We start from the raw sequence: 26762 nt of genomic DNA on the forward strand, positions 1-26762 counted from the left end.
AATTAAATGGAGTATTTTCTTGTCTATATTAGAAGTATAATATTTATGTATTTATAATATATACACGTTTATGTTGTGTATAATATATTTATATATTTATTATAATTTTGTTTTTGTTAACATGCAAATTTTTATTGTTAAAAATACAGATATATTTATGCTACATTTACAACATCAAATCGTTCTAATGTAACTTTTATTCAATAAATGATTCTTTAAAATAAATTGGTACTTTTTTATTAAAAAAAATGTCAGCTGTCTTTTTTCATAATGTGCCCTGTCTTTGATTTCGCCCCTCAATGCAAAGTCATAGAGATGTTTCTGACAAGGTCTTCATCATATTAATAAATCCACCCTAATCAGGTGGCTGGACTACATGTAAGTAAAATGTTATGGTCTTAAAGAAGGAAAAAGACTGAATCCATCAGCCTGAACTGTACAGAAGCAAGAGATCAGAGACTGCAGCAAAAACAACGACTCATCGTTTCTCCTAATGAATACGACAGCCTGTGAAAATCATACTGATTCTACCAGGTACAGTATGAACAAAGGTCACATTCTGGACAGAGAAGACAAGCGGTTTGAGAGAAGGGTGAAGAATACTAACAATAATGTGTGACACTACAGATGTTACACAGCTGTCCCTGCCAATGGAGACATCAGCCCCATGGGCTCTGGATAACGCGTCCTGATATGAAGAGTTCAACCCATAATTACAGGTTGTTCAACATCACATTTGAAGGTATTTGTACGTTAATTTGTTTATTATCTGAAACCAATAGAAACTGAATGAATGTTGTGAGTAGTTATGAGCCTGAGACATGACATTAGCACAGCTCTTAGCTTCCTACTGTCATTTAATCATTTAGCTTCCACAGACGAATGCACCTAAAAATGACCCCCACATGACTGTCCACCATCATTCTGTGTTTGGAGAAAATGGCTGCTTTCTTTGGGAATGTTGTTGCTGACATTCTCATACGTCTTTTAACTGTGTTTAGCTCAGGAGCTGTTTGAACGGCTTAACTAGGTTGGCCTTAACATTAAAGGAAAATTACACTTCACACATTTTCACTCTAACATCATAAATCACTGTAAACTTCACTTGGGCCTGTCGTGGTAAAAGCAGGTGCTCACATGATATGTGTCAAATCAATGCAAGATAATTATAAAAATACAGAAGCGAGACTCATCTACTCTAGACAACATTAATGTGTCCTACACATTTCCTGTTGCTGCTGCAATAGACATAACTCAGGGAGGAAGTTTGTGACTGAGGTCAATATGTTGATAATAAGTTCAAAATGGAGGGAACACTAGAAATGAAGGAGGCTTCAAGGTGGTTCACATTTCCTTAGTAAAAGTAGCATTAGCTCTAACACCATTTCCACTGTAAGCTACAGTCTCATGTGGCTCTTTTCAGTGGTCACAACACATTACACCTGTTAGAATAAACACTGCATGAATGAACTAGTGAGCTGTTGAATCACTTGACTTCATTGGACCTCATTCTGGTTTTGAGTGGAGACCCGGCCACTTTCACAGATCTCATGATGAGTCACCAGAGGTGGAGGCGTTCGCACGCAGGGGGTGTGGTAATTATCTGAGGTCTCCGCCATTTTATGACAGGTCCTCTGAACATTTGTGTTTCTGTTTGGGGCCATTGTTTTCTCCTTGTGACTGAAAGTGCGTTGCATCATATCATTCAAACAGACATCAGTAAACTGGGTGACAGCAAACCTCAGCCACCAAACAGTGCAGCTGTGTGTTCTGAGGTGTAGGAGTCATTTAACAGAAGCTGCTGTTAAAAGACACCTCAGATGTAAGAAGTGAAAGGCTAAAATATACACTAAGCTAATATCCATTTCTATTATTCCATAATAGAGGATAAAAGAGGGTCTCAGGTATGAAGAACTGGACGGCACCAGGTCCTGACATGATCCATGTCTACTGGTTGAAGAAGCTGATCTCACTCCATGAGGTGCAAGCTACTGGAGGATGGAAACCACCCTGAATGGTTACCAGAAGACCTGAAGGACTCCAAGAAGGGAGCAGTCCCATCCAAGTACCGCCCAATAAGCAGCATCTGCACAACATGGAAGCTTCTGTCAGGACTCCCAGCAGCTAAGATGAGCAGGCACATGGATCAATACATGAGCAGTGCCAACACAGGAACTGGTAGTAACACCAGGCACATTGAGGACCTTGCCTAAGGGCCCATACGGGATTTTCGCCCTGACCGTGGTATATACATAGACATACATTTACATATATAGATATACGTATATATGAGAGTGGGTCATCCACATCTCGGGTCCAGGTTTCCAGATATCTGTTCTCTTTCTGTTATCTTTTCTCATCATGTGGAAGCAGCTTCTCTGACTCCTCACTTAAATTTTCCAAAACACAGAAGCGGTTATGAGACATGAATGATGGTGGAGCTGAGAAGATTTGTCTGTGTGAGGACCTGACTGCAGTTTTAGGAGGTAGAGACTGGCTTCTTGTACGATGAACCTTGTTATCTGAAGAGGAGGATGAAGATGAAGCAGATTCATCGATTCTATCATACATCAAAGGAGCAGGGGAGCTTTTGCTGTGGCTGCTTGATTTGACCCGAGGCTCCACTGGTGTCTTTTGCCTCAGGACCCCAGCTTTTGAGTCTTTCCTTGCTCTGGCTTCTTGTGCTGAGTGCTTGCTGTGGGCTGAGGCTGGTGGCTCTGCACTGCTGACCTGAGGGCGCTGGTCCAGGGGGAGGCTAGCAGGCTTTGACATGTTTGGAGAGGATGTGGAGGGACCAGCGCTGATCGTAGGCTGATCCTGCTGCAGGACAGGACTGCGTCTAGATCCGAGTTCATCCACTTGTGCTGTCAGTCGGCGAATTGTCTCCTCTTTCTCAATGAGTTGGTTCTGCAGCTCCTGGACTTGTGTCTGAAGCCCAGCAGGGTCATTTACAGCCTGGTTTCCCTGGTGGACAACCTCATCTAAGGTTAGAAGGCTTGGTTTGGATGTCCACCTGCATGTTTCTGTGAAAATAAAACAATATGCTGTCACCATCATTTATTACTGACATGTTAGTGGTATATGTGTTCTAGAAGTGCTAAAATTACAAAATATCAGTGTGATTATACACTGTAATTCATTAATTAAATTACAGTGTATAATGAAAGAAGCAGACTGACTATGTTTAGATTTAAAACTAATACATTTGAATTTACTAACTTTTATGATTTATAGTACCTCAGACTATTTTGTAAAGGATTTTTCAAGATACCTAATGTATACTTGTGATATGTAATAATTGTTGTGGAGGCATTTGAACATTTCTTGTAACTTTGAGTCATATAGAAACTGACTTACCATATTTTTTGCCTATAAAGACACATGCACACACTGATATGACCAACAGAAGAGCAACGATGAATGATATAATGCTGGAGTAAACACAGTCCCCTGAAATGATAAGAACACCATATGTAAATTATACAAACACCCACTGGCCACTTTATTAGGAACATCCGTAACCTCTAATCCATTCATGAAACGTTAAGGCTCCACTTTACCTCGTATGTAGTGAATCTCTGAGACTCTGGTCTTGTTCATCTGAGGCTCGTGAACTCTGCACGTGACCCTGTGGTGAAAACATGTTTAGGCAACATCTAAACAAAACGCTCAGACAGGAAGGAGAGAGTCATTTAGACTTTAGTCATGTGTCAATCACCAACTAACTCCTCACTCTGCATTAACACACATTCATGTGTTGCTACAGGTGGAGCAAACAAACAAGCATCATTTCATTAGAGAACTGAAGCTGAACCTGTTGGAGCCAGTGGGCACAGTCGCTCTCTTTGTGACGGTGAAGCATCCTCTGGGCTCTTGATCTCTCTTTGGGTTTTCACCACTGATGATGTTTCCCTGGTCGTCTACAAATGTAACTTCAGGCTCCGGGAACAAGCAGCTCGTCTCACATTCCAGAGTCTGTGCACCGTCTGCACCTGTGACGACTGAGAGCTTTGGCTCAGAAAAGGCACCTGCAAAGACAGAATGTTTGTAACTTTTGGAAACACAGTGAGTGTCTCTCATTGGACGAACGTACCCACAACAAGCTCCAGCGTTTTGACGTTCCGACCTTTTCTCCCCTTGACAATCACACACTGGTATTTACCAGCATCCGTCAGCTGAACATCAGAAATCATCAGTGAGATGTTCCCATCTTTCAGTTCATTCATGATGAGGTTCGTCCTGTATCGGAAAGCTTCATTCTTCATGTCAAAGTCCTCACAACCGTCCCGGTAGAGGAACGCTACGTTTAAACCTTCCTTTGACCATTCCACCGTTGGCAGTTCACCTGAGACAGAGATGTTGCAGGGCAGAACCACCGTTTCACCCACGAAGGCTTGGATCTTCTGTGGGGCGTCCTGCAGGTTTGTTCCTAAGAAGGAAACAGGAATGAGTTGGAAGACCACTAACATTAACACCACAGAGGTCTATATACTGCACAAACTAGTGCCAACATATGCATAATTCCTGCTTAGTTAGCATTTGCTAGAAACAATAGAAAGCAACTGTTTAAGTCTCTTGGGTCTTTTATGTGAATCTGTGGGCTGAGATATCATCAAACGTTTGGATTCTCACCAGTGGATGTTTCACTGTTGTGACCAAGGGAACGTCTGCCAAGTAGTAAAGCGTAAAGGCAGTTTGCTGCATTAATGTATATCAGAGACAAGTCGACATTTGCCATGTGAGGGTTGTAACATGGTATAAATGGAGGTCTCGTCTTTAGTGACCACCACCCACCGATGGTTACCTCACACATACACACAACCACACCAGTCTCCTTATCCTTGTTACACCAGCTGCACACCTAGAGAGAGTCTGTTTTCATACTGGTGTGGCTTTTATATTTTCTATATTGCTGTAAGTATATAATTAACACATTAAAGAGAAATCCACTGTATGTCTTGCACATATGGTTGTATTAACAATAAAGCTGACTTTGACTGTTTGTCTGTAACTGTGACCCACTCTGTGCAGTAAACGTCTGAGATGGCTTATGACACTGGAGTCTTCTTCCAGTAAACACAGTTTGTGGTTGGAGAAATGATAAGTGAAAATAATATTGTAAGTCACCACTCACAGGACTCACATTCAGCTCCAGCTCAAGCACAGCATTAGTAAGTGGAGCTGCATTCTTCCCATTCTCTATTATTGCACAACTCCACATCTGGACAGGCCCTGATGGATGCATGATGTCTAAACCAGCCTGACTGAACTTTATTAACTGAATCATTAGAGTTTTTCCATCCAACTCCTGCTTAGGTTGTAGTATTTGTGTTATAGTTGCTCAGTAGTTCATTCATTTCCACAATCCCTTCCTGTATTTATTGTAATAAACGGAATACAAATGTTTGTGTGATTGTAATCAGATAATCTCTTACATAGTTTAACCACAAAGCACGGTGGTCATGATTTATTGTTTGTGAAGGTGCAGAACAAAGTTTCCTGAGCTCCAACACTCATTTAATTTTATGCAGTCTCAGTTCTGCTGGTTACCTGCAGTATTTACATTTTCATATTTACACAGTGATTTGAATGCATCTTGTCAACAAAATAAGCTGTTCATTTTTCTATGGTTATGTTCTCCGCCAGTAGATTGTGGGATTGTTCAGAACCAGTTTGGTCTCTCACTGTGTCACCGGCGAAGGATACTGGTGTTCGTTACCAGTGATTGAGCGCGTGCGTTCAATGGAAGATTAAATGTACAGTTCGCGTCGACGATAGCCTAGGAATTCATGCTAAATCATATTTCCGCAAATAGTCCGAAAGAGTCAGGTGTGAGGCAGAAATAAGCTTCTTGTTAAAAGATATTGGCATGAATCACTTTTTGGCAATGTAAACACCGCATCTTACTGATTTAACTGGTCTCAGACAGGTGTGGAAAGTGATAAGACATACTGGATGCTCATTAAATCTATAATTATAATCCAGCTGAGCTCCATGAACTTAAAATAAGGGAGAAAGAAGCTTTCAGTAAACAGATATTGGCTTTAATCACTTTGTGGCAACATAAAACCAGCATGCTACTGGTTCTACTGGTCTTGGTGTATTACATCTGTAAATATAACAAAGCAGAGCTCAGTGTATTTAAAATAAGACATAATTAAGCTTCTGACCAAAAGCTTTGGCTCTAATAATCACGTTTTGGCAACATAAAAGCATCTTACTGGTTTAACTGGTCCCATACAGGAAGTTAAAAGTGGTGAAACAACTCTGTGGTTACTCGTGCAGTTTTAATCAGTCACAAAATGTGAAGAACAAACATGTTGCAGCAATATTGGGCCGTAGATCTGAGTCCTAGCGTCATGTCATAGAGTCAAACAGTCACGATCGACGATCGCTGTAAAGAGAATTACATGGCGTCACTACGTCCACTAGAAAACGTGTAGCGGATCATGTTTAAAAGTTATGGCCGTTTGAAACCGAAATAAGCAGCTCTAGTCCTACACAAACCGAGCTAAACGCATTAACGGGGCGGTGCGCGCTCCCGCAGACAGTCACTTTTTGGCACGACACCTGGATAGAGTTGATCAAAGAAAAAAACGAATCATCCAAGTGATCTAAACACGGTGCACAGGCCTTTTTGTGCGCAGAGATGAACGCAGAATAAGCAGGCATTACAGCGGCTGATCAGGGAAACACACATACCTGAACAAGACGTGACACGAAGGAACAGCAGGACGGAGAAAACGGCGAAGCGCCCGAGCGGAACTTTGTCAAAGACACGAGACAAGAATCCAACTTTGTTTGACGCTGGTCTAAAAAGGTGAAAACCGCAAAGTTCAGATTCCACGCGATCCATTGCTGCGCGGAAGGCAACGGACTGCTCGTGTACTAAAGCTCCGCCCCATAAAGAGAAGTGGGACTCCTATATTTGGAAGCGCGTGTAAACTGTGCTCTGCTCTCAGACCTCATCTGTCCTGATGAACACAAGAAAAGAATGTGTTGCTCTTTGTGACATTCTACCGTCACGCCACTAGAGGCGTTCTTGGTTTTGTGTGTGGGTCATCACCAGAGTTCAATTTCCTGTCTGTGTAATTAGTTGACCCATCTGGTGTTATTTAAGTCATGCCTTGTGTTTCACCCATGGTTGGTGTGTATGCGGCCGTAGCTTGGAAGCTACGCCAAGTTACTGAAGTTAAAGACAGGAGTTTTTGCTCTCCTTTGATGTCCTGTCGTTCCCTGTGGAAGTTCGTCTGTGTCTTGTGTCTTCATGTTTTGTGTTTAGGATTTTGCCCGTATGTAACGGAGCGTTGTCTCAGTGATTGTTTAGAGTTTCATGTTTAGGTTTTCGCCCGTAGGAGCGTAAGCTTTTTAGTTTTATGTGACGTAGTAGTGTTTACCTGCATTGCGGTGATTTTTAGTTCTCGCCTTTTCGTGTTAGAGTTCAGGTGTCGTGCCAAAAAGTGACTGTCTGCCAGAAATTGATTTCCGCACGCGGGAGCGCGCACCGCCTCGTTAAGGGGTTTAGCTCGGTTTGTGTAGGACTACAGCTGCTTATTTTGGCTTCAAATGGCCACAATATTACTTGCGCGTCTTACTGGTCATCTTCAAGTGAGCTGGATGCTCATTAAATGTCTTAATATGAACAAGAAGAGCTCCACTGACTTAAAATGAAGCAGAAATAAACTTCTTGTTAAAAGATATTTACATGAATCACTTTTTGGCACTAGATAACGTGTACCGGATAATATTTACAAGTTATGGCCGTTTGAAGCCGAAATTATCAGCTGAAGTCCTACACAAAGCAGAACCTCTACCCCCACACTACAGAGCACAAGCAGCAGAAATAATGCACTGACTGAGGCATGCAGACTAGATAGTTACCATCTATACTAATAGCAGATACGCACAATGAACTATTCATATATTTACCAGTCAATGGGAAAATGCAGGCATGATGACATCAACGGGAAAGACTATAATGCAGGTGATTTAATTAAAAATTTGTTAAGTGGTACAACTACCAGCAAAAATAGCCATTTGACTCAAAGGACAAACTGGAGAAAAGTTATTACTATGTTTGACGAGGGGAACCTGTCCTACCAACATCCCTCTATAAATGGGGAGCAATATTGAGCCATGGGCCTTGCCATGTCTCAACGGAGGGGATGGTACGGATAAAAAACAAATACTATACTGCTTATGCATTTACAAATTATTCAAAACAATTTTGTTCCTGATGCATCACATGCGCTAAATATAACCCTCAAGGAAATTTGACAAACCAATTCAACAACCCTTCCAATGCCTTCCATATGTCAAAGGTTTTAAAACATCACCTGCCTTGCCCACAGGAGGGACCCCTGCAGGTTGGTGACTGGGTGTTCATCAAAGTCATAAAGTGCAAGAATTGGACCTCACCCCGCTGGGAGGCCCACACAGAGTGACGCTGGCAACACCTACAGCCTGGAAAGGCTCTCTAGGTGGATACACAACACACTGAAAAAAACAGTCTGATATCAACTATGTCTGTAGGCCCACAATCTATGTGCATCTTCCACCCAATTGGGTAGGACGCTGTGCTCCTGTTTATGTTTCAGATGGCTCCTACGTGATAACACCACAGCAGAAGACTTCCAAGGGACGGCTACGGAAGCGATAGCTCGACCTGAAGGAAAGTGATCGAATCTGGGGATCAGACGTTCCCATGGACAAGAAGCTCTGGACTACAGGCCAGAAAGTGGCACTATCCCTATTTTCATGGTTGGGGGACCGCCTGGTGTTAGATCTGCTCACTGCAAGCCAAGGTGGAGTGTGTGCAATAGTGGGCCCTAAATGCTGCACATACACACAAAGAGATGACCAAGACGCAAAGGTCACCCAACAGGCACTCCATGACCTACAGCACACATCCAATGTGCAGGCGGCTGACGTAATGAAGGACAAATCCTGGTTTGATTGGTTTAGGTCTGGCACAAAGACTGACATCCTGAAGATCTTTGGACCGATTCTACTGATTCTTTTGGTTCTGATGCTGATTGTGTTGTGTGTAATTCCAGGATCATCAGGCTGGTGAATCAAGGCCTTCTCAGGGTGTGCGCAGTCATGCAATCTCAACAAATACACTATACACCTTTAAAGCTTGATAACTGTGAAGAGAACCTCCACGATGTCGACGGAAATGGATGCTAAGCTGTAAATATTGTGCTTCCTGCTTTTGACCCTGCCTGCGATGTTGTAACATTTATTCCATGTTTTATGAAGACTGCACTAAAAATCAAAAGAAGTTGTACTGTTCTGATGTATGCATGATTGTATAATGAATGTTTCAATGTTAAACAGGAGGCAAATGTTGGAAAAATACTGCAATTAATCATTGAAACATATTTTGCTGAAGCCTTGTTAGCTGTGCTATGGCCTTGAAGTTTTCTCCCTTCTGCTCTGCAAGAACTAGGGAGCACTGATGTGTAGCATCCTTATCTGATGTGCCCACTGCTTGCTTTGTGCAGAAAATATTTCCCAAGTACTGTTTGACTATGCACCTCCCCAGCAGAATATACAGTATATTATGAGCTGAATCCGTGTCTTCTCTTCTGTGAGAGGAAGTTGCCTGTGCTGTAAACTGCTCACTCCTTGCAAGTAAAATGCTGAAGAAGGTCGCAACTGATTGTGTCTGCTTTTTTTAAGATTTACAAAGAGAACTAACAATTTCCCCAACAATCGGGGGACCGAGAACTCTTGGCGGTGAAGGGTGCATTGGAGGGGGCGGAGCAGCCGTTCGTCGTGTACGCGGACCATAAGAACTTGGAATACATAAGAACGGCCAGGCCCATTGGTCCTTGTTCTTTGGCCGATTTCCTTTTCATCTCTCTTACCGCCCAGGATCTCGCAACGCCAAGCATGATGCTCTGTCCCAAATCCATAAAGCCGAGGCTAAACCAGAGGATCCAGTGACGATTCTGCCAGCTGGGTGTGTAATAGGAGCAGTCACCTGGTCGGTTAGGGGGCGAGTGAAGGAGGCCCTCCAGGTACCAGAGGGACCCCCTAATCGGTTGTTTGTCCCACCAGCACTCAGGGGCGAGGTTATTCACTGGGCCCACACATCTCTCCTTAGTGGACATCTTGGAGTGGACCGGACAGCCTTTGTGGTGGGGAGCCGTTTTTGGTGTCCTCAATACATCGAGGCCTGTCCCACGTGTGCGGACAACAAGTCATCTCACCAGAAACCGTCTGGTTACCTGTGGCCTCTTCCGGTCCCGCACCGGCCCTGGTCACATATAGCCTGGGACTTTGTTACCGGTTTGCCTCAGACAGCAGGTAACACTGTCATAATGACTGTCATTGATCATTTCTCTTGCCAGGTCTACTTTGTTCCCATGCCCAAAGTGCTTGGTCGTCTGCTTGGAGGACGGCCTAAGCAGTCTTACATATGTTTAGGATCCACGGTTTCCTGAAGGGGGGCGGCACGGTGGTGCGGTGGGTAGCACTGTCGCCGGCCCTGGTGCCTTTCTGTGTGGAGTTTGCACGTTCTCCCCGTGTTTGCGTGGGTTCTCTCCGGGTTCTCCGGCTTCCTCCCACAGTCCAAAGACGTGCATTAGGTTGATTGGCTTCTCTCCATTGCCCGTAGGTGTGAGTGTGTGAGTGAATGGTTGTCTGTCTATGTGTTGCCCTGCGATGGACTGGCGACCTGTCCAGGGTGTACCCTGCCTCTAGCCCATAGCCAGCTGGGATAGGCTCCAGCACCCCGTGACCCCGCACTAGGGAGTAAGCGGTTCAGAAAATGGATGGATGGATGGTTTCCTGAAGGACGTTGTGTCAGACAGAGGTTTGCAGTTTGTTTCCCGTCAATGGCTTGAGGTGGTCGTTGAGTCGTTGAGACAGGGTTACGGCACTCCCCCATTCCTCCTTCCGCCCACCCTGCTCTTTGGACATTCTGTGGGGACACGCCTGGGGAGTCGCCCTGGGGGGGCAAAAGTGCAAAGTAAATTACCTCAAACAGAATCTGTGTAAGGAGGAGGACTGTTACTGTTAGGCCTCAGTCAATGTTAACTCATGTCTGCTTATGTGTGAGATTTATTATAATTTCACTCAGGGCTTTGATACTGGACCTGCTACTACAGGGTAGTCTTCCATTTTTCCCTCTTAGATTCTCACCAAATGATATGCGTTGCGGAGGTCTCACTTAGTAAAGGAAGCAAGCCATCCTTCTTACCCACAAGGAAGAACCCTGCTCCCGCGAGTGATGATGACACCCGAATGAGGCCCGCAGCCAGCGCCTCATCCAGGTGTGTTCGCATGGCTTCACGCTCCTTAGGCGATAGCTGATACAACCTGCCCTTGCGTGGCGTAGTTCCAGGGTGCAGGTTGATAGCATAGTCGTGGGGCCAATGAGGTGGAAGAGAAATGGCGCGCTGTTTGCTGAACACAGGCCATAGATCATGATAACAGTCAGGTACTTGTGCCAAGCATACCTTTTTTCAGATGGCCCCTGCAGCTACTACAGCTGCAGGTCGGTCTCCAGTCCCCCAGGGGGGAAAAGCTGGAATACAGGTCAGTCATTGAGGACTTTGTGGATTGGTGTAAGCACGACCCCTTGAGCACCAGTAAGACCAAAAAGCTGGTGATTGACCTCTGGAGGAGAACAACACATCACACACCGGTGAACATCCAGGGCTCAGACATACAGTAGAGACTGTGGATAGTTCACCTCAAGCAACTGGACTGGACTAATAACACTGATGCCCTGTACAAGAAGTGTCAAAGTGGCCTCCACCTGCTGAGGAGCCTAAGGCCCTTTGAAGTGTGCAGGCCCATGTTAAGGACATTCTATGACTCTATGGTGGCCACTGTTATACATTACGCTGTAGTCTGCTGGGGAGCAGGCAGCACAGAGTGGGACAGAAAAACGCTGAACAAGCTGGTGAGGAAGGCCAGCTCTGTCCTGGGACGTCCACTGGACTCTGTGGAGAGGATGTTGGCAAAGCTCACATCCAATATAGACATTTCCTCTCATCCACTGCACCAGACTGTGGGAGCTCTGAGCTGCTCCCTCAGTGGCAGACTGATCCACCCACAGTGAGGCAAGGAGCTCATCCTCACCGTTGTTAAACTAGACAATGTGGAGGTCTGACAGGCTAAGGTAAATATATAAATATGTCTTATGCTCTTATGTTTTTCTTGCAATCCTGCACAACCTTTTTGCTGTCTTCCTGTGGCTGTTCCAGCAGTTGTATTTGCCTGCTGTGGGATGAATAAAGTTTATCTTATCTTATTGCTGTGAAGTGAAAATATAATAAACAGACATTTATGATGCTTTTCATATCAGTATTTATTATATCGCCACGCAAAACCATGTGAACATCTTTTGTATTGTGTCTGTGGAGACTGAAGAAATTATGCTGGGAGCGTGAGAGCTGTGGTTTCATGGATCAGTTATTGCCCATCCGATTACTACTCCATCGAATGTTACCCTTAAAACAGTCTGTGTTAGGAGGTGTTGTCAGGATTCGGCACAAAAGATGGTGACCAGTAACAGTGGGGATCGAGTCAGAGCCAGGGTGAGCTATGAATAAATGGAAATCGGTTCTTTTAATCAACCCGGTAACCTCAATAAAACATGAAAACTAGAATCACTCCTAACGAAACATAACAAACATGTGAACTAAATGAACAGGAGGCTCAAAACTGTCACGTCCGCGCTTTACAGCCGCCTTTTACTCTGAAAGGACTTCCTGTCACACACCACATACTCAGCTGTTTCCTGTTGTGTACTGGCATTCATTACCCACACCTGCATCTCATCTGCCCATTAACCTGCTCTGCATTTAAGGTCCACCTCTCACACCTGTTACCTGCCAGATTGTTGCGTGAGATCACCACTTTCCAGCGTTCCTAGATTAACCTTGTCGTGTATTGTGTATCCTGTTCTGACCTCAGTTCTGAGCCTGCCTGATCCCTGTCTGCCTTGTCTGCCTTGATTGCTTGTACTGCCTGTTACCGACCTTGCCTGCCCAACCACGATTCAACGCCTGACGTTTTGGTATTGTACTCACCCCTCGTTTACGACCTGTGTCTGCTCCTGACTACGTCTCTGCCTGATCCCGTTTAACCTGCTTGATTTCCTGTGTATGACCCTGCCTGGATTTGACGCTGCATACTGGAATAAACTGCACTCTTAACACCAGAAACCTTGTATTGTGCTGTGCATGTGGGTCCGCCACCTACGCCGCCCTGACAGAACAATCTGGCCAGAAATGGACCCAGCCAGCATCGAGAACCTCCGCGCTGCGCTCGCCGCCCAGGAGCAACGGCTCAGCGAGCAGGAGGAAAGGACCAACTCCGCGCTCCAGAATCTGGCGGAGTGTGCCCGCCGTCAGGAGAACGCAGTAGCGGGACTCGTGGAGGCAGTGGGCCGCCTCGCGTCAGGAAACTCCGATGGCGCCGCGCCGATCCAGGTTTCGGCGACCGCAGCGGCAAGTGCACCCGCGGCGACTTCGCCGACTCTTCCTCCGGCACCCGACGCACGCCTCGGTGCCCCTACCCGTTTTTTCCGGTGAGTCGGGCGACTGCCGGGCATTTCTCACACAATGTGAGATTCACTATGAACTACACGCTCCCGCGTTTCCCACCGAGAGGGCTAAGGTGGCGTATGCGGTGTCGCACCTGACCGGGGAAGCGGAGGCATGGGCAACGGCAGAATGGCAGAACGGTTCAACCTGCATGTCGTCTTTTAGAGCTTTTTCAAACGGCGTTGAAGCAGATCTTCCAGGAGATCACGCCTGGAAGGGAAGCGGCACAGAGGCTCGTGAACATTCGACAAGGAGGGAGGACCACGGCCAAGTACGCGATCGAGTTTAGGACCCTGGCGGCGGAGGCCGGATGGGACGCGACCGCCTTGGGCGACGTGTTCATCCGCGGCCTCTCGCGGCACGTGAAGGACTGTCTAGCGGCTCGGGATCTGCCGAGCGACCTGAACGCATTGATATCACTGGCCATCCAGATTGACCGACGACTGGGGAGCAGCGAAAGTGAGCACCGTGGTAAGGCGGAAGTCTCCACTAGAGGTCAGTGTTTCACCGACGGAGGTTCCCCCTCGCGGGGCTCAGGCACGCCACCACCCCCAGAGGAACCCATGCAGCTGGGACGCGCGCGTCTCACCGAGTCAGAGAAGCGACGCCGCCGCTCCCAGGGGTTGTGCTTGTATTGTGGACAGCACGGGCATTTCGCCAATAAATGTCCGCTAAAAGACCTGGCTCACCACGAGCACGGAGGATCGTGGTGAGCCGAACCATGTTTGGTAGCGCCTCCGCCCGTTCATTGCCTACAGTCACGCTCTCGTCCAGCTCTCCATTTCTTGGTGGTGGAGGCCTGCTACCACCCGGTGGTGTTGGGCCACACGTGGCTGCGCCGGCACAACCCCAGGCTGGACTGGAGAAGCGGCGAGGTAAGCGAGTGGGACATGGACTGTAGGAGCACTTGTTTTCAGCCCTTGGTGAAGGCGGAGGAACCACCGACCGGGACTGGTCAGGAAAAAGTGGACCTGACCGGAGTGCCGGCCTGCTACCATGACCTCGCCGCGGTATTCAGTAAGTCCAAGGCCATGTTCCTGCCACCCCACAGGGCCCACGACTGTGCCATAAACCTACGGCCCGGTTCCAACCCCCCCAAGGGGAGACTGTTCCAGCTGGCTCCAGCCGAAAGACAGGCGATGAAGGAGTATCTGGACTCAGCGTTGGCTACAGGCATCATCCGGCCATCTTCCTCCCCAGCGGGGGCAGGGTTTTTCTTCGTGGGAAAGAAGGATGGCACCCTCCGACCATGCATTGACTATCGAGGCCTCAACGACATCACCATTCGGGACTCGTACCCTCTTCCCCTCCTCCACTCTGCGTTTGAGCTACTGTCGGGAGCTAAGTGGTTCACAAAACTGGACCTACGGAACGCGTACCACTTGGTTCGCATCAGAGAAGGGGACGAGTGGAAGACGGCATTCAACACCCCGAGCGGCCACTATGAATACCTGGTGATGCCGTTCGGCCTCACCAACGCTCCCGCCGTCTTCCAGTCTTTTGTTAACGAAGTATTAGGTGGGACTACGGTTGTTGGCGTCAAAGAGCCCCGGGACGTGGTCCCGGAAGTTAATATGGGTCGAGTTCGCCCACAACACCCTGCCCTGCGCCTCCACGGGTTTGACACCATTCCAGTGTGCTTATGGCTTCCAGCCCCCTAGGTTTCCGTCCTTAGAAAAGGAGGTCCACGTCCCCTCGGCCCATGCATTGTTGCGGCGGTGCCGACAGACGTGGCTCAGAGCCCGGAGGACGATGCTCCAGGCCCAGGCCCGCTACAAGGAGGCAGCAGACCGCAAACGGTCCCCAGGGCCCACGTATGAAGTGGGCGACCAGGTCTTGCTATCCACGAAGGACCTGCGGCTTCCGGGATCTCCACGTAAGTTGACTCCACGATTCATCGGTCCGTACAGTGTCGCTCAAGTGATTAACCCCGTGGCCGTGAGACTCTCGTTACCTAGGTCCATGAAAGTGCATCCTACCTTCCACGTCAGCCGGCTCAAGCCCCACCGCTCCTGTCCTCTGGTCCCTCCGTCCCAGCCTCCACCTCCGCCCCGGGTGGTGGACGGCCACCCGGTCTACTCGGTGCGGGACCTTCTCGACTGCAGGCGCCGGGGCCGCGGGTTCCAATACCTGGTCGACTGGGAAGGCTACGGGGCGGATGAGAGGTCCTGGGTCCCGGCCCGAGACATCCTGGACCGCTCGCTCATCCGGGACTTCCATCGGGCACATCCGGAGGCTCCCGCCCTCCTGATCCACCCTCCGCCCGCCCTGGTCGGGGGGGGGGGGCTTCCCGTGGGCGCTGTGGTAGACGCCCTGGGGGGGGGGTACTGTCACGTCCGGGCTTTACAGCCGCCTTTTACTCTGAAAGGACTTCCTGTCACACACCACATACTCAGCTGTTTCCTGTTGTGTACTGGCATTCATTACCCACACCTGCATCTCATCTGCCCATTAACCTGCTCTGCATTTAAGGTCCACCTCTCACACCTGTTACCTGCCAGATTGTTGCGTGAGATCACCACTTTCCAGCGTTCCTAGATTAACCTTGTCGTGTATCGTGTATCCCGTTCTGACCTCCGTTTCTGAGCCTGCCTGATCCCTGTCTGCCTTGTCTGCCTTGATTGCTTGTACTGCCTGTTACCGACCTTGCCTGCCCGACCACGATTCAACGCCTGACGTTTTGGTATTGTACTCACCCCTCGTTTACGACCTGTGTCTGCTCCTGACTACGTCTCTGCCTGATCCTGTTTAAATAAACTGCACTCTTAACACCAGAAACCTTGTATTGTGCTGTGCATGTGGGTCCGCCACCTACGCCGCCCTGACAAAAACGACTAAAACATAACCAAAACAAAGCTAACACGTGGCTAGAGCTCAAAACCTTTTCACAAGCTTAGCGTCCGTGATAAACAAAGTCCAGGGAAGTCAGTGGTGTGGCCTGAGCAGCATGGAGCGTTGTGTTATGACAATGATCCAGCATAGAGTAATGGGCTGGGGAGGCACAGGTGTGAGAGTTTACTGGGGAACAGAGAGGGAGTTGGAGGTGGAGTTGTGGCATGGTGAGGGAAGCAGAATAGCAGTAAATCAGTTAAGCAAAAATTGGTGCAGGGATGAACCTTAGGCTGACACATTCATAACTAAACAACGGCTGTACTGTGGTTTACCTTTGAGATTAATACTAATACCAATAATAGTGTTAAGGTAAGTGCACATACTCATACAATTATATCCATATGTCATATACATACTGTACACATATGCATTGTTATACATAATCTCATATTACTTAATAATAGCTATGACATACATCATTACAATTTCCATATTTACACATTATTGATCTTGGTAGTGATAAGTATCAGTAACACTTACAGTTGGGTTTAAAAAGCCTGTTTATCAGCTCAGGTGTTGAGTGTCCCACTACAAGGTCAGTAAAGCTGTAGCTTTACATTGTTTACCGAAAGGGTGAGGAAGACTTTGGTGCATGAACAATGCCACTACGCCCACCCAACGAGCGGAGGGGAGTACTCCAGCAGCCGGGAGCCCACACACCTTCAGTTCCAAGAGGGCAGGTGTTGCGACCCAAGCCGCCCACACAGAGCCCCCCACAGAGCTGCAGTAGCCACAGAGACAGCACCCGAGGTCAGAGTAGGCCACCGTGGGTCAACGCTGTCCGCCCCATGAGAACCAGGGGCAAACACTCCCCCCAGTGGGAGGGTCGGCCTGAAAGAATGGAGCCCGAGGACCCACGGTCCGTAGGGAGCCCGCTAGGAGATGCCCCCCGCGCCCAGAGTGGGACCCGACCCCAGTCCACCACCCCCACACGAGCAGAGCCGTGCCTGCCCCATCAGCCCGACCATGTCCACTGGCATCACATCGGGCCTGCAGCCGAGGCCTTGGAGGCCTTCTCCGTCAGAGACCTCCTCGACTCTTTGGCTTCCTGGATCTGCCTGGAGTACGTCACGGGTCCCTGTCGGCCGCTGGGGGCGCCCTGCTACATCACAGGCCACCTCGATTCTCGTGCATCCAGGGCGGCTCCTCGTCTGGAGCACGTTGTCACTTACCGTGGGAATCAGGAGGCGGCTTGGTTCGGTGCCGACCTCCCAGAACCCACCGTTCGCCACTGGGCACTGGTGGTGCTCTCCCGGCCCAACAGCTGCTTGTCTGGTTCCTGCATAGGTCTTTTGGGTGGTTTGTTAGCGTTTGGTTGTGGCCCTCTGCCGGTCCTACCTCCACCACTGGTTGTGTGACGCCATGTTTTGCCTCGGCCTGTACCGTAGCCTCTCCTGTTTAGTATTACCTGACCGCCTGCGTATCCACACTCCGTTTGCCTGCTCCTCCTGTACTGTTGCCACTCTGCCCTCCTGGTTTTTCACCATCACCTGTACCGTTTGACAGCTGTCAATCAAAGTTTGAAGAACGCTACATTATGTAACTCTCTAACATCACTCTTGTTTCACATCATCATACTGATGTGAGCCGTCACTAAACTGTGAATGTGTGATTCATCTCTGGAATGAAAAAGTCTTTTATGTTTAGTGTAGGACACGTTATGACTATATTACTCAAACGGTATACAGTAATATGAGTTGGGCTCATGTAGGTTTGTACCTAGAGGCCCATACTGATTGTATGGCCTAAATCAGCCTGAACCAGGCCCTGCTTTAGGCCCTGTAGGCCTCATATCAGGCCTGCTACTGTGTGAACATGTAACAAGGCTTCAGGCTTGTTTGTTTGTTTAACACCCAGCGATTAAAGCTTCTGACTGTTTTCCGTGAGTCTTGTTTTTGCCTCAATGATTTAGAAGTATTTGTGACGTGATCCTTATAAAGGATCATAAAAATCAGGAAACAACCGTCTTTTATCAAAGTCACTGACACTGAAGCGCGTTTGAACACGTTTAAAGATCCCATTGTTTCAGGTGTTTTTTATGTCCACAGAGTGTCACTGTTTATTAATGTTGATTTGGGACGTGCCAGTCACGTGTCTAAGGCGCTTTATAAAAGTGTGTACAGTCACTCGGCGTCGCAGACGCCGCACGCGCCATGGCCTCCGCTTCGCTCCTCGTCCTCGCAGCGTTTCTCGTGTGCGTTCATTTATTTCGTCCCACTCGTGGGAAGCCTGTGGCGCTGGGAGATTCTTTCAACTTCTCTCCGCCTCCGTGTCCGTCTGGATCCGAGTTGGAGCTTCAACACATCCTCCTGAAGGACACCGCTGTCCTCGTTTCCAGCCGTGACGGTACCGGGTCCTGGAGGACATCAGCTTCTTACGCGGAGCGTCTGGAACCGTCAGACTCGGCTCTCGTCTTAACGAACATAAACTACAACGACGGCGGATTGTATGAGTTCACCTGCGTTGGCGGCGAGGATGTTAGGATCCAGCTGGACGTGGTGGTTCCGATACAGTTTAGCGTGTTTGAGAACGAGACGGTTCTCCTGCCGTGTCACGCCGTTACCGCGGGAGGAGACGTCAAATCAGTGAGATGGGAGAGGAAAGAAAAGTCTAAAAATGTGGCCAGAATGAGTGTAGCCTCCAACAAAATCATTTTGACAGACGAATTTGAATCGCGTGTGTCGGTACCAACGGACTGTTTCTCTAAGGGAGACTTCACACTAACTCTGGGTCCGGTTCGGCTCCAAGACCGAGGAGACTGGACCTGCTCGATCCAGGATAAATACGGGACGTCCCGCATATTCCCTGTTGTTGCGAGGCTGACGGTCCAGAAGACCCGGAATGAGACCAGCACCGAGCAATCTGGACCCGTGAGTAGCAGCTTGCATTCAGTTATAGTCGGTCATAACATACGGAACTGAACTGTGTTTCTTTGTCCCATAAGCTCCACGTAAATGAAGGAATGAGCCAAGAGAACGGAGGCCAAACAACGAGCGTTGACATCGCCGTCGTTGTGGCACTAGTGCTTTGTGCAGTGGCCTTTGGGATCGGATGGTGGATGAGGTCCCGCAGATTTCCTCCTCTTCCTCCTCCTCCTCCTCCTCCTCCTCCTCCTCGAGCCCAGCGTGAAGGAGCTCAGGAGGATGCGGCGGTGCCTCTTGTCAGTCAGAACGAACCTCATGCGCAACCTAATGGTCTGGAACCAAATGGACACAGATGATGTATAGAAAGTGTACTTCATTTATACTTCACTGGGTTTTTTTCTTGCTACTGTTTTTGAGGACTTTCCTTAGAGTTTTTAAGATTCCATATTTTCGTAAATTGTCATTCTAATTTTATGGTTTCGTTCATTGAAGGGCGTCGATGAGGCCCGTCAGCTTTACACACATCAGGATGATCAAAGAGCATCTCTGTTCCAGCTTCATGATCTCTGGTGACCACACAGATGTCCATTACATCCTTTCTTCTATTGTGTATATAAATTAATGGTTACTGATTATTTTGTAAACGTGACTATCAATATATGAATAATATACATGTGCTGCCCACTGCTCCCCCATGGGTTACATGTAGAGAACAACCCTCCTTAGGAAGCAGCTACAGCAGCTGTCAGGCCCTGAGCCGCTACAATAGATACTCTAAAGTAGCTACACACTATGCACTAATAGACACAGTGACAGAAAACTGACAACCAACGTAACCAGTGATTTGTTAGTTTGCTTTAGTTTAACCTTCAGTCAAATGAACCAGTTCATCCATAGGTTTGTCCTCTACTCCTCTGCTTTTCTTGAAGAGACCGCTATGGTTTACAGCCGTCCAGAGGGGCTCTGGTTCTCATGCAGGGGTCAACCACCATGGGGAGGCAGTTTTATTTAAATGTTTTAATTAAATGGAGTATTTTCTTGTCTATATTAGAAGTATAATATTTATGTATTTATAATATATACACGTTTATGTTGTGTATAATATATTTATATATTTATTATAATTTTGTTTTTGTTAACATGCAAATTTTTATTGTTAAAAATACAGATATATTTATGCTACATTTACAACATCAAATCGTTCTAATGTAACTTTTATTCAATAAATGATTCTTTAAAATAAATTGGTACTTTTTTATTAAAAAAAATGTCAGCTGTCTTTTTTCATAATGTGCCCTGTCTTTGATTTCGCCCCTCAATGCAAAGTCATAGAGATGTTTCTGACAAGGTCTTCATCATATTAATAAATCCACCCTAATCAGGTGGCTGGACTACATGTAAGTAAAATGTTATGGTCTTAAAGAAGGAAAAAGACTGAATCCATCAGCCTGAACTGTACAGAAGCAAGAGATCAGAGACTGCAGCAAAAACAACGACTCATCGTTTCTCCTAATGAATACGACAGCCTGTGAAAATCATACTGATTCTACCAGGTACAGTATGAACAAAGGTCACATTCTGGACAGAGAAGACAAGCGGTTTGAGAGAAGGGTGAAGAATACTAACAATAATGTGTGACACTACAGATGTTACACAGCTGTCCCTGCCAATGGAGACATCAGCCCCATGGGCTCTGGATAACGCGTCCTGATATGAAGAGTTCAACCCATAATTACAGGTTGTTCAACATCACATTTGAAGGTATTTGTACGTTAATTTGTTTATTATCTGAAACCAATAGAAACTGAATGAATGTTGTGAGTAGTTATGAGCCTGAGACATGACATTAGCACAGCTCTTAGCTTCCTACTGTCATTTAATCATTTAGCTTCCACAGACGAATGCACCTAAAAATGACCCCCACATGACTGTCCACCATCATTCTGTGTTTGGAGAAAATGGCTGCTTTCTTTGGGAATGTTGTTGCTGACATTCTCATACGTCTTTTAACTGTGTTTAGCTCAGGAGCTGTTTGAACGGCTTAACTAGGTTGGCCTTAACATTAAAGGAAAATTACACTTCACACATTTTCACTCTAACATCATAAATCACTGTAAACTTCACTTGGGCCTGTCGTGGTAAAAGCAGGTGCTCACATGATATGTGTCAAATCAATGCAAGATAATTATAAAAATACAGAAGCGAGACTCATCTACTCTAGACAACATTAATGTGTCCTACACATTTCCTGTTGCTGCTGCAATAGACATAACTCAGGGAGGAAGTTTGTGACTGAGGTCAATATGTTGATAATAAGTTCAAAATGGAGGGAACACTAGAAATGAAGGAGGCTTCAAGGTGGTTCACATTTCCTTAGTAAAAGTAGCATTAGCTCTAACACCATTTCCACTGTGAGCTACAGTCTCATGTGGCTCTTTTCAGTGGTCACAACACATTACACCTGTTAGAATAAACACTGCATGAATGAACTAGTGAGCTGTTGAATCACTTGACTTCATTGGACCTCATTCTGGTTTTGAGTGGAGACCCGGCCACTTTCACAGATCTCATGATGAGTCACCAGAGGTGGAGGCGTTCGCACGCAGGGGTGTGGTAATTATCTGAGGTCTCCGCCATTTTATGACAGGTCCTCTGAACATTTGTGTTTCTGTTTGGGGCCATTGTTTTCTCCTTGTGACTGAAAGTGCGTTGCATCATATCATTCAAACAGACATCAGTAAACTGGGTGACAGCAAACCTCAGCCACCAAACAGTGCAGCTGTGTGTTCTGAGGTGTAGGAGTCATTTAACAGAAGCTGCTGTTAAAAGACACCTCAGATGTAAGAAGTGAAAGGCTAAAATATACACTAAGCTAATATCCATTTCTATTATTCCATAATAGAGGATAAAAGAGGGTCTCAGGTATGAAGAACTGGACGGCACCAGGTCCTGACATGATCCATGTCTACTGGTTGAAGAAGCTGATCTCACTCCATGAGGTGCAAGCTACTGGAGGATGGAAACCACCCTGAATGGTTACCAGAAGACCTGAAGGACTCCAAGAAGGGAGCAGTCCCATCCAAGTACCGCCCAATAAGCAGCATCTGCACAACATGGAAGCTTCTGTCAGGACTCCCAGCAGCTAAGATGAGCAGGCACATGGATCAATACATGAGCAGTGCCAACACAGGAACTGGTAGTAACACCAGGCACATTGAGGACCTTGCCTAAGGGCCCATACGGGATTTTCGCCCTGACCGTGGTATATACATAGACATACATTTACATATATAGATATACGTATATATGAGAGTGGGTCATCCACATCTCGGGTCCAGGTTTCCAGATATCTGTTCTCTTTCTGTTATCTTTTCTCATCATGTGGAAGCAGCTTCTCTGACTCCTCACTTAAATTTTCCAAAACACAGAAGCGGTTATGAGACATGAATGATGGTGGAGCTGAGAAGATTTGTCTGTGTGAGGACCTGACTGCAGTTTTAGGAGGTAGAGACTGGCTTCTTGTACGATGAACCTTGTTATCTGAAGAGGAGGATGAAGATGAAGCAGATTCATCGATTCTATCATACATCAAAGGAGCAGGGGAGCTTTTGCTGTGGCTGCTTGATTTGACCCGAGGCTCCACTGGTGTCTTTTGCCTCAGGACCCCAGCTTTTGAGTCTTTCCTTGCTCTGGCTTCTTGTGCTGAGTGCTTGCTGTGGGCTGAGGCTGGTGGCTCTGCACTGCTGACCTGAGGGCGCTGGTCCAGGGGGAGGCTAGCAGGCTTTGACATGTTTGGAGAGGATGTGGAGGGACCAGCGCTGATCGTAGGCTGATCCTGCTGCAGGACAGGACTGCGTCTAGATCCGAGTTCATCCACTTGTGCTGTCAGTCGGCGAATTGTCTCCTCTTTCTCAATGAGTTGGTTCTGCAGCTCCTGGACTTGTGTCTGAAGCCCAGCAGGGTCATTTACCAGCCTGGTTTTCCCTGGTGGACAACCTCATCTAAGGTTAGAAGGCTTGGTTTGGATGTCCACCTGCATGTTTCTGTGAAAATAAAACAATATGCTGTCACCATCATTTATTACTGACATGTTAGTGGTATATGTGTTCTAGAAGTGCTAAAATTACAAAATATCAGTGTGATTATACACTGTAATTCATTAATTAAATTACAGTGTATAATGAAAGAAGCAGACTGACTATGTTTAGATTTAAAACTAATACATTTGAATTTACTAACTTTTATGATTTATAGTACCTCAGACTATTTTGTAAAGGATTTTTTCAAGATACCTAATGTATACTTGTGATATGTAATAATTGTTGTGGAGGCATTTGAACATTTCTTGTAACTTTGAGTCATATAGAAACTGACTTACCATATTTTTTGCCTATAAAGACACATGCACACACTGATATGACCAACAGAAGAGCAACGATGAATGATATAATGCTGGAGTAAAAACACAGTCCCTGAAATGATAAGAACACCATATGTAAATTATACAAACCCCCACTGGCCACTTTATTAGGAACATCCGTAACCTCTAATCCATTCATGATGAACGTTAAGGCTCCACTTTACCTCGTATGTAGTGAATCTCTGAGACTCTGGTCTTGTTCATCTGAGGCTCGTGAACTCTGCACGTGGACCCTGTGGTGAAAACATGTTTAGGCAAATCTAAACAAAACGCTCAGACAGGAAGGAGAGAGTCATTTAGACTTTAGTCATGTGTCAATCACCAACTAACTCCTCACTCTGCTATTAACACACATTCATGTGTTGCTACAGGTGGAGCAAACAAACAAGCATCATTTCATTAGAGAACTGAAGCTGAACCTGTTGGAGCCAGTGGGCACAGTCGCTCTCTTTGTGACGGTGAAGCATCCTCTGGGCTCTTGATCTCTCTTTGGGTTTTCACCACTGATGATGTTTCCCTGGTCGTCTACAAATGTAACTTCAGGCTCCGGGAACAAGCAGCTCGTCTCACATTCCAGAGTCTGTGCACCGTCTGCACCTGTGACGACTGAGAGCTTTGGCCTCAGAAAAGGCACCTGCAAAGACAGAATGTTTGTAACTTTTGGAAACACAGTGAGTGTCTCTCATTGGACGAACGTACCCACAACAAGCTCCAGCGTTTTGACGTTCCGACCTTTTCTCCCCTTGACAATCACACACTGGTATTTACCAGCATCCGTCAGCTGAAACATCAGAAATCATCAGTGAGATGTTCCCATCTTCAGTTCATTCATGATGAGGTTGTCGTCCTGTATCGGAAAGCTTCATTCTTCATGTCAAAGTCCTCACAACCGTCCCGGTAGAGGAACGCTACGTTTTAAACCTTCCTTTGACCATTCCACCGTTGGCAGTTCACCTGAGACAGAGATGTTGCAGGGCAGAACCACCGTTCACCCACGAAGGCTTGGATCTTCTGTTGGGCGTCCTGAGGTTGTTCTAAGAAGGAAACAGGAATGAGTTGAACACCAAACATTAACACCACAGATGGTCTATATACTGCACAAACTAGTGCCAACCTATGCATAATTCCTGCTTAGTAGCATTTGCTCAGAACAATAGAAAGCAACTGTTTAAGTCTCTGGGTCTTTTATGGAATCTGTGGGCTGAGATATCAAACGTTGGATCTCACCAGTGGATGTTTCACTGTTGTGACCCAAGGGAACGTCTGCCAAGTAGTAAAGCGTTAAAGGCAGTTTGCCTGCATTAATGTTATATCAGAGACAAAGTCGACATTTGCCATGTGAGGGTTGTTGTAAACATGGTATAAATGGAGGTCTCGTCTTTAGTGACCACCACCCACGATGGTTACCTCACACATACACACAACCACACCAGTCTCCTTATCCTTGTTACACCAGCTGCCACACCTAGAGAGAGTCTGTTTTCATACTGGTGTGGCTTTTATATTTTCTATATTGCTTGTAAGTATATAATTAACACATTAAAGAGAAATCCACTGTATGTCTTGCACATATGGTTGTATTAACAATAAAGCTGACTTTGATGTTTGTCTGTAACTGTGACCCACTCTGTGCAGTAAACGTCTGAGATGGCTTATGACACTGGAGTCTTCTTCCAGTAAACACAGTTTGTGGTTGGAGAAATGATAAGTGAAAATAATATTGTAAGTCACCACTCACAGGACTCACATTCAGCTCCAGCTCAAGCACAGCATTAGTAAGTGGAGCTGCATTCTTCCCATTCTCTATTATTGCACACTCCACATCTGGACAGGCCCTGATGGATGCATGATGTCTAAACCAGCCTGACTGAACTTTATTAACTGAATCATTAGAGTTTTTCCATCCAACTCCTGCTTAGGTTGTAGTATTTGTGTTATAGTTGCTCAGTAGTTCATTCATTTCCACAATCCCTTCCTGTATTTATTGTAATAAACGGAATACAAATGTTTGTGTGATTGTAATCAGATAATCTCTTACATAGTTAACCACAAAGCACGGTGGTCATGATTTATTGTTTGTGAAGGTGCAGAACAAAGTTTCCTGAGCTCCAACACTCATTTAATTTTATGCAGTCTCAGTTCTGCTGGTTACCTGCAGTATTTACATTTTCATATTTACACAGTGATTTGAATGCACTCTTGTCAACAAAATAAGCTGTTCATTTTTCTATGGTTATGTTCTCCGCCAGTAGATTGTGGGATTGTTCAGAACCAGTTGGTCTCTCACTGTGTCACCGGCGAAGGATACTGGTGTTCGTTACCAGTGATTGAGCGCGTGCGTTCAATGGAAGATTAAATGTACAGTTCGCGTCGACGATAGCCTAGGAATTCATGCTAAATCATATTTCCGCAAATAGTCCGAAAGAGTCAGGTGTGAGGCAGAAATAAGCTTCTTGTTAAAAGATATTGGCATGAATCACTTTTTGGCAATGTAAACACCGCATCTTACTGATTTTAACTGGTCTCAGACAGGTGTGGAAAGTGATAAGACATACTGGATGCTCATTTAAATCTATAATTATAATCCAGCTGAGCTCCATGAACTTAAAATAAGGGAGAAAGAGCTTTCAGTAAACAGATATTGGCTTTAATCACTTTGTGGCAACAATAAAACCAGCATGCTACTGGTTTTCTACTGGTCTTGGTGTATTACATCTGTACATATAACAAAGCAGAGCTCCGTGTATTTAAATAAGACATAATTAAGCTTCTGACCCAAAGCTTTGGCTCTAATAATCACGTTTTGGAACATAAAAGCATCTTACTGGTTAAATGGTCCCATACAGGAAGTAAAGTGGTGAAACAACTCTGTGGTTACTCGTGCAGTTTTAATCAGTCACAAAATGTGAAGAACAAACATGTTGCAGCAATATTGGGCCGTAGATCTGAGTCCTAGCGTCATGTCATAGAGTCAAACAGTCACGATCGACGATCGCTGTAAAGAGAATTACATGGCGTCAC

The 26762-nt window shown here is 46.3% G+C and overlaps 2 protein-coding genes and 1 long non-coding RNA gene across 3 annotated transcripts; 2 read left to right on the top strand and 1 right to left on the bottom strand.

Moving 5' to 3' along the window:
* Nucleotides 1-211: 211 nt before the first annotated feature.
* Nucleotides 212-6943, bottom strand: LOC114866257 (butyrophilin subfamily 2 member A2-like). Its single transcript, XM_029168010.3, has 6 exons — nucleotides 6703-6943; nucleotides 4094-4429; nucleotides 3815-4028; nucleotides 3561-3628; nucleotides 3358-3450; nucleotides 212-3023 (listed from the first exon to the last, which is right to left on the bottom strand). The coding sequence occupies exons 1-6, from the start codon at nucleotides 6854-6856 to the stop codon at nucleotides 2347-2349; spliced, it is 1542 nt and encodes a 513-aa protein (XP_029023843.1). The 5' UTR covers nucleotides 6857-6943; the 3' UTR covers nucleotides 212-2346.
* Nucleotides 6944-18304: 11361 nt separating this feature from the next.
* LOC114866309 (uncharacterized) lies at nucleotides 18305-20510 on the top strand. The gene is made up of 3 exons (XM_055506924.1): nucleotides 18305-19327; nucleotides 19402-19678; nucleotides 19814-20510. Exons 1-2 carry the CDS (start codon nucleotides 18611-18613, stop codon nucleotides 19675-19677), a joined length of 993 nt encoding a protein of 330 aa, XP_055362899.1. The 5' UTR covers nucleotides 18305-18610; the 3' UTR covers nucleotide 19678; nucleotides 19814-20510.
* A 222-nt stretch (nucleotides 20511-20732) lies between these two features.
* On the top strand, nucleotides 20733-23272 carry LOC114866392 (uncharacterized). Its single transcript, XR_003787695.2, has 3 exons — nucleotides 20733-20874; nucleotides 20968-21082; nucleotides 22224-23272. It is a non-coding gene; the product is annotated as an uncharacterized LOC114866392 (long non-coding RNA).
* Nucleotides 23273-26762: the final 3490 nt, after the last annotated feature.

The sequence above is a fragment of the Betta splendens genome, chromosome 2 (genome assembly GCF_900634795.4).
Source record: "Betta splendens chromosome 2, fBetSpl5.4, whole genome shotgun sequence".
Lineage (NCBI taxonomy): Eukaryota > Metazoa > Chordata > Actinopteri > Anabantiformes > Osphronemidae > Betta > Betta splendens.

Bases quoted from the DNA above. Each gene is read 5' to 3' on its own strand.
- LOC114866257 (XM_029168010.3), bottom strand. From the start codon at position 6,856: ATGGATCGCGTGGAATCTGAACTTTGCGGTTTTCACCTTTTTAGACCA. The intron at 3,629-3,814 runs GTTCAGCTTCAG...TTTTCACCACAG, and splicing joins GTGCCCACTGGCTCCAACAG to GGTCACGTGCAGAGTTCACG. The intron at 3,451-3,560 runs GTAAAGTGGAGC...TTATCATTTCAG, and splicing joins AGAGATTCACTACATACGAG to GGGACTGTGTTTACTCCAGC.
- LOC114866309 (XM_055506924.1), top strand. From the start codon at position 18,611: ATGGCCTCCGCTTCGCTCCTCGTCCTCGCAGCGTTTCTCGTGTGCGTT. The intron at 19,328-19,401 runs GTGAGTAGCAGC...TTGTCCCATAAG, and splicing joins GCACCGAGCAATCTGGACCC to CTCCACGTAAATGAAGGAAT.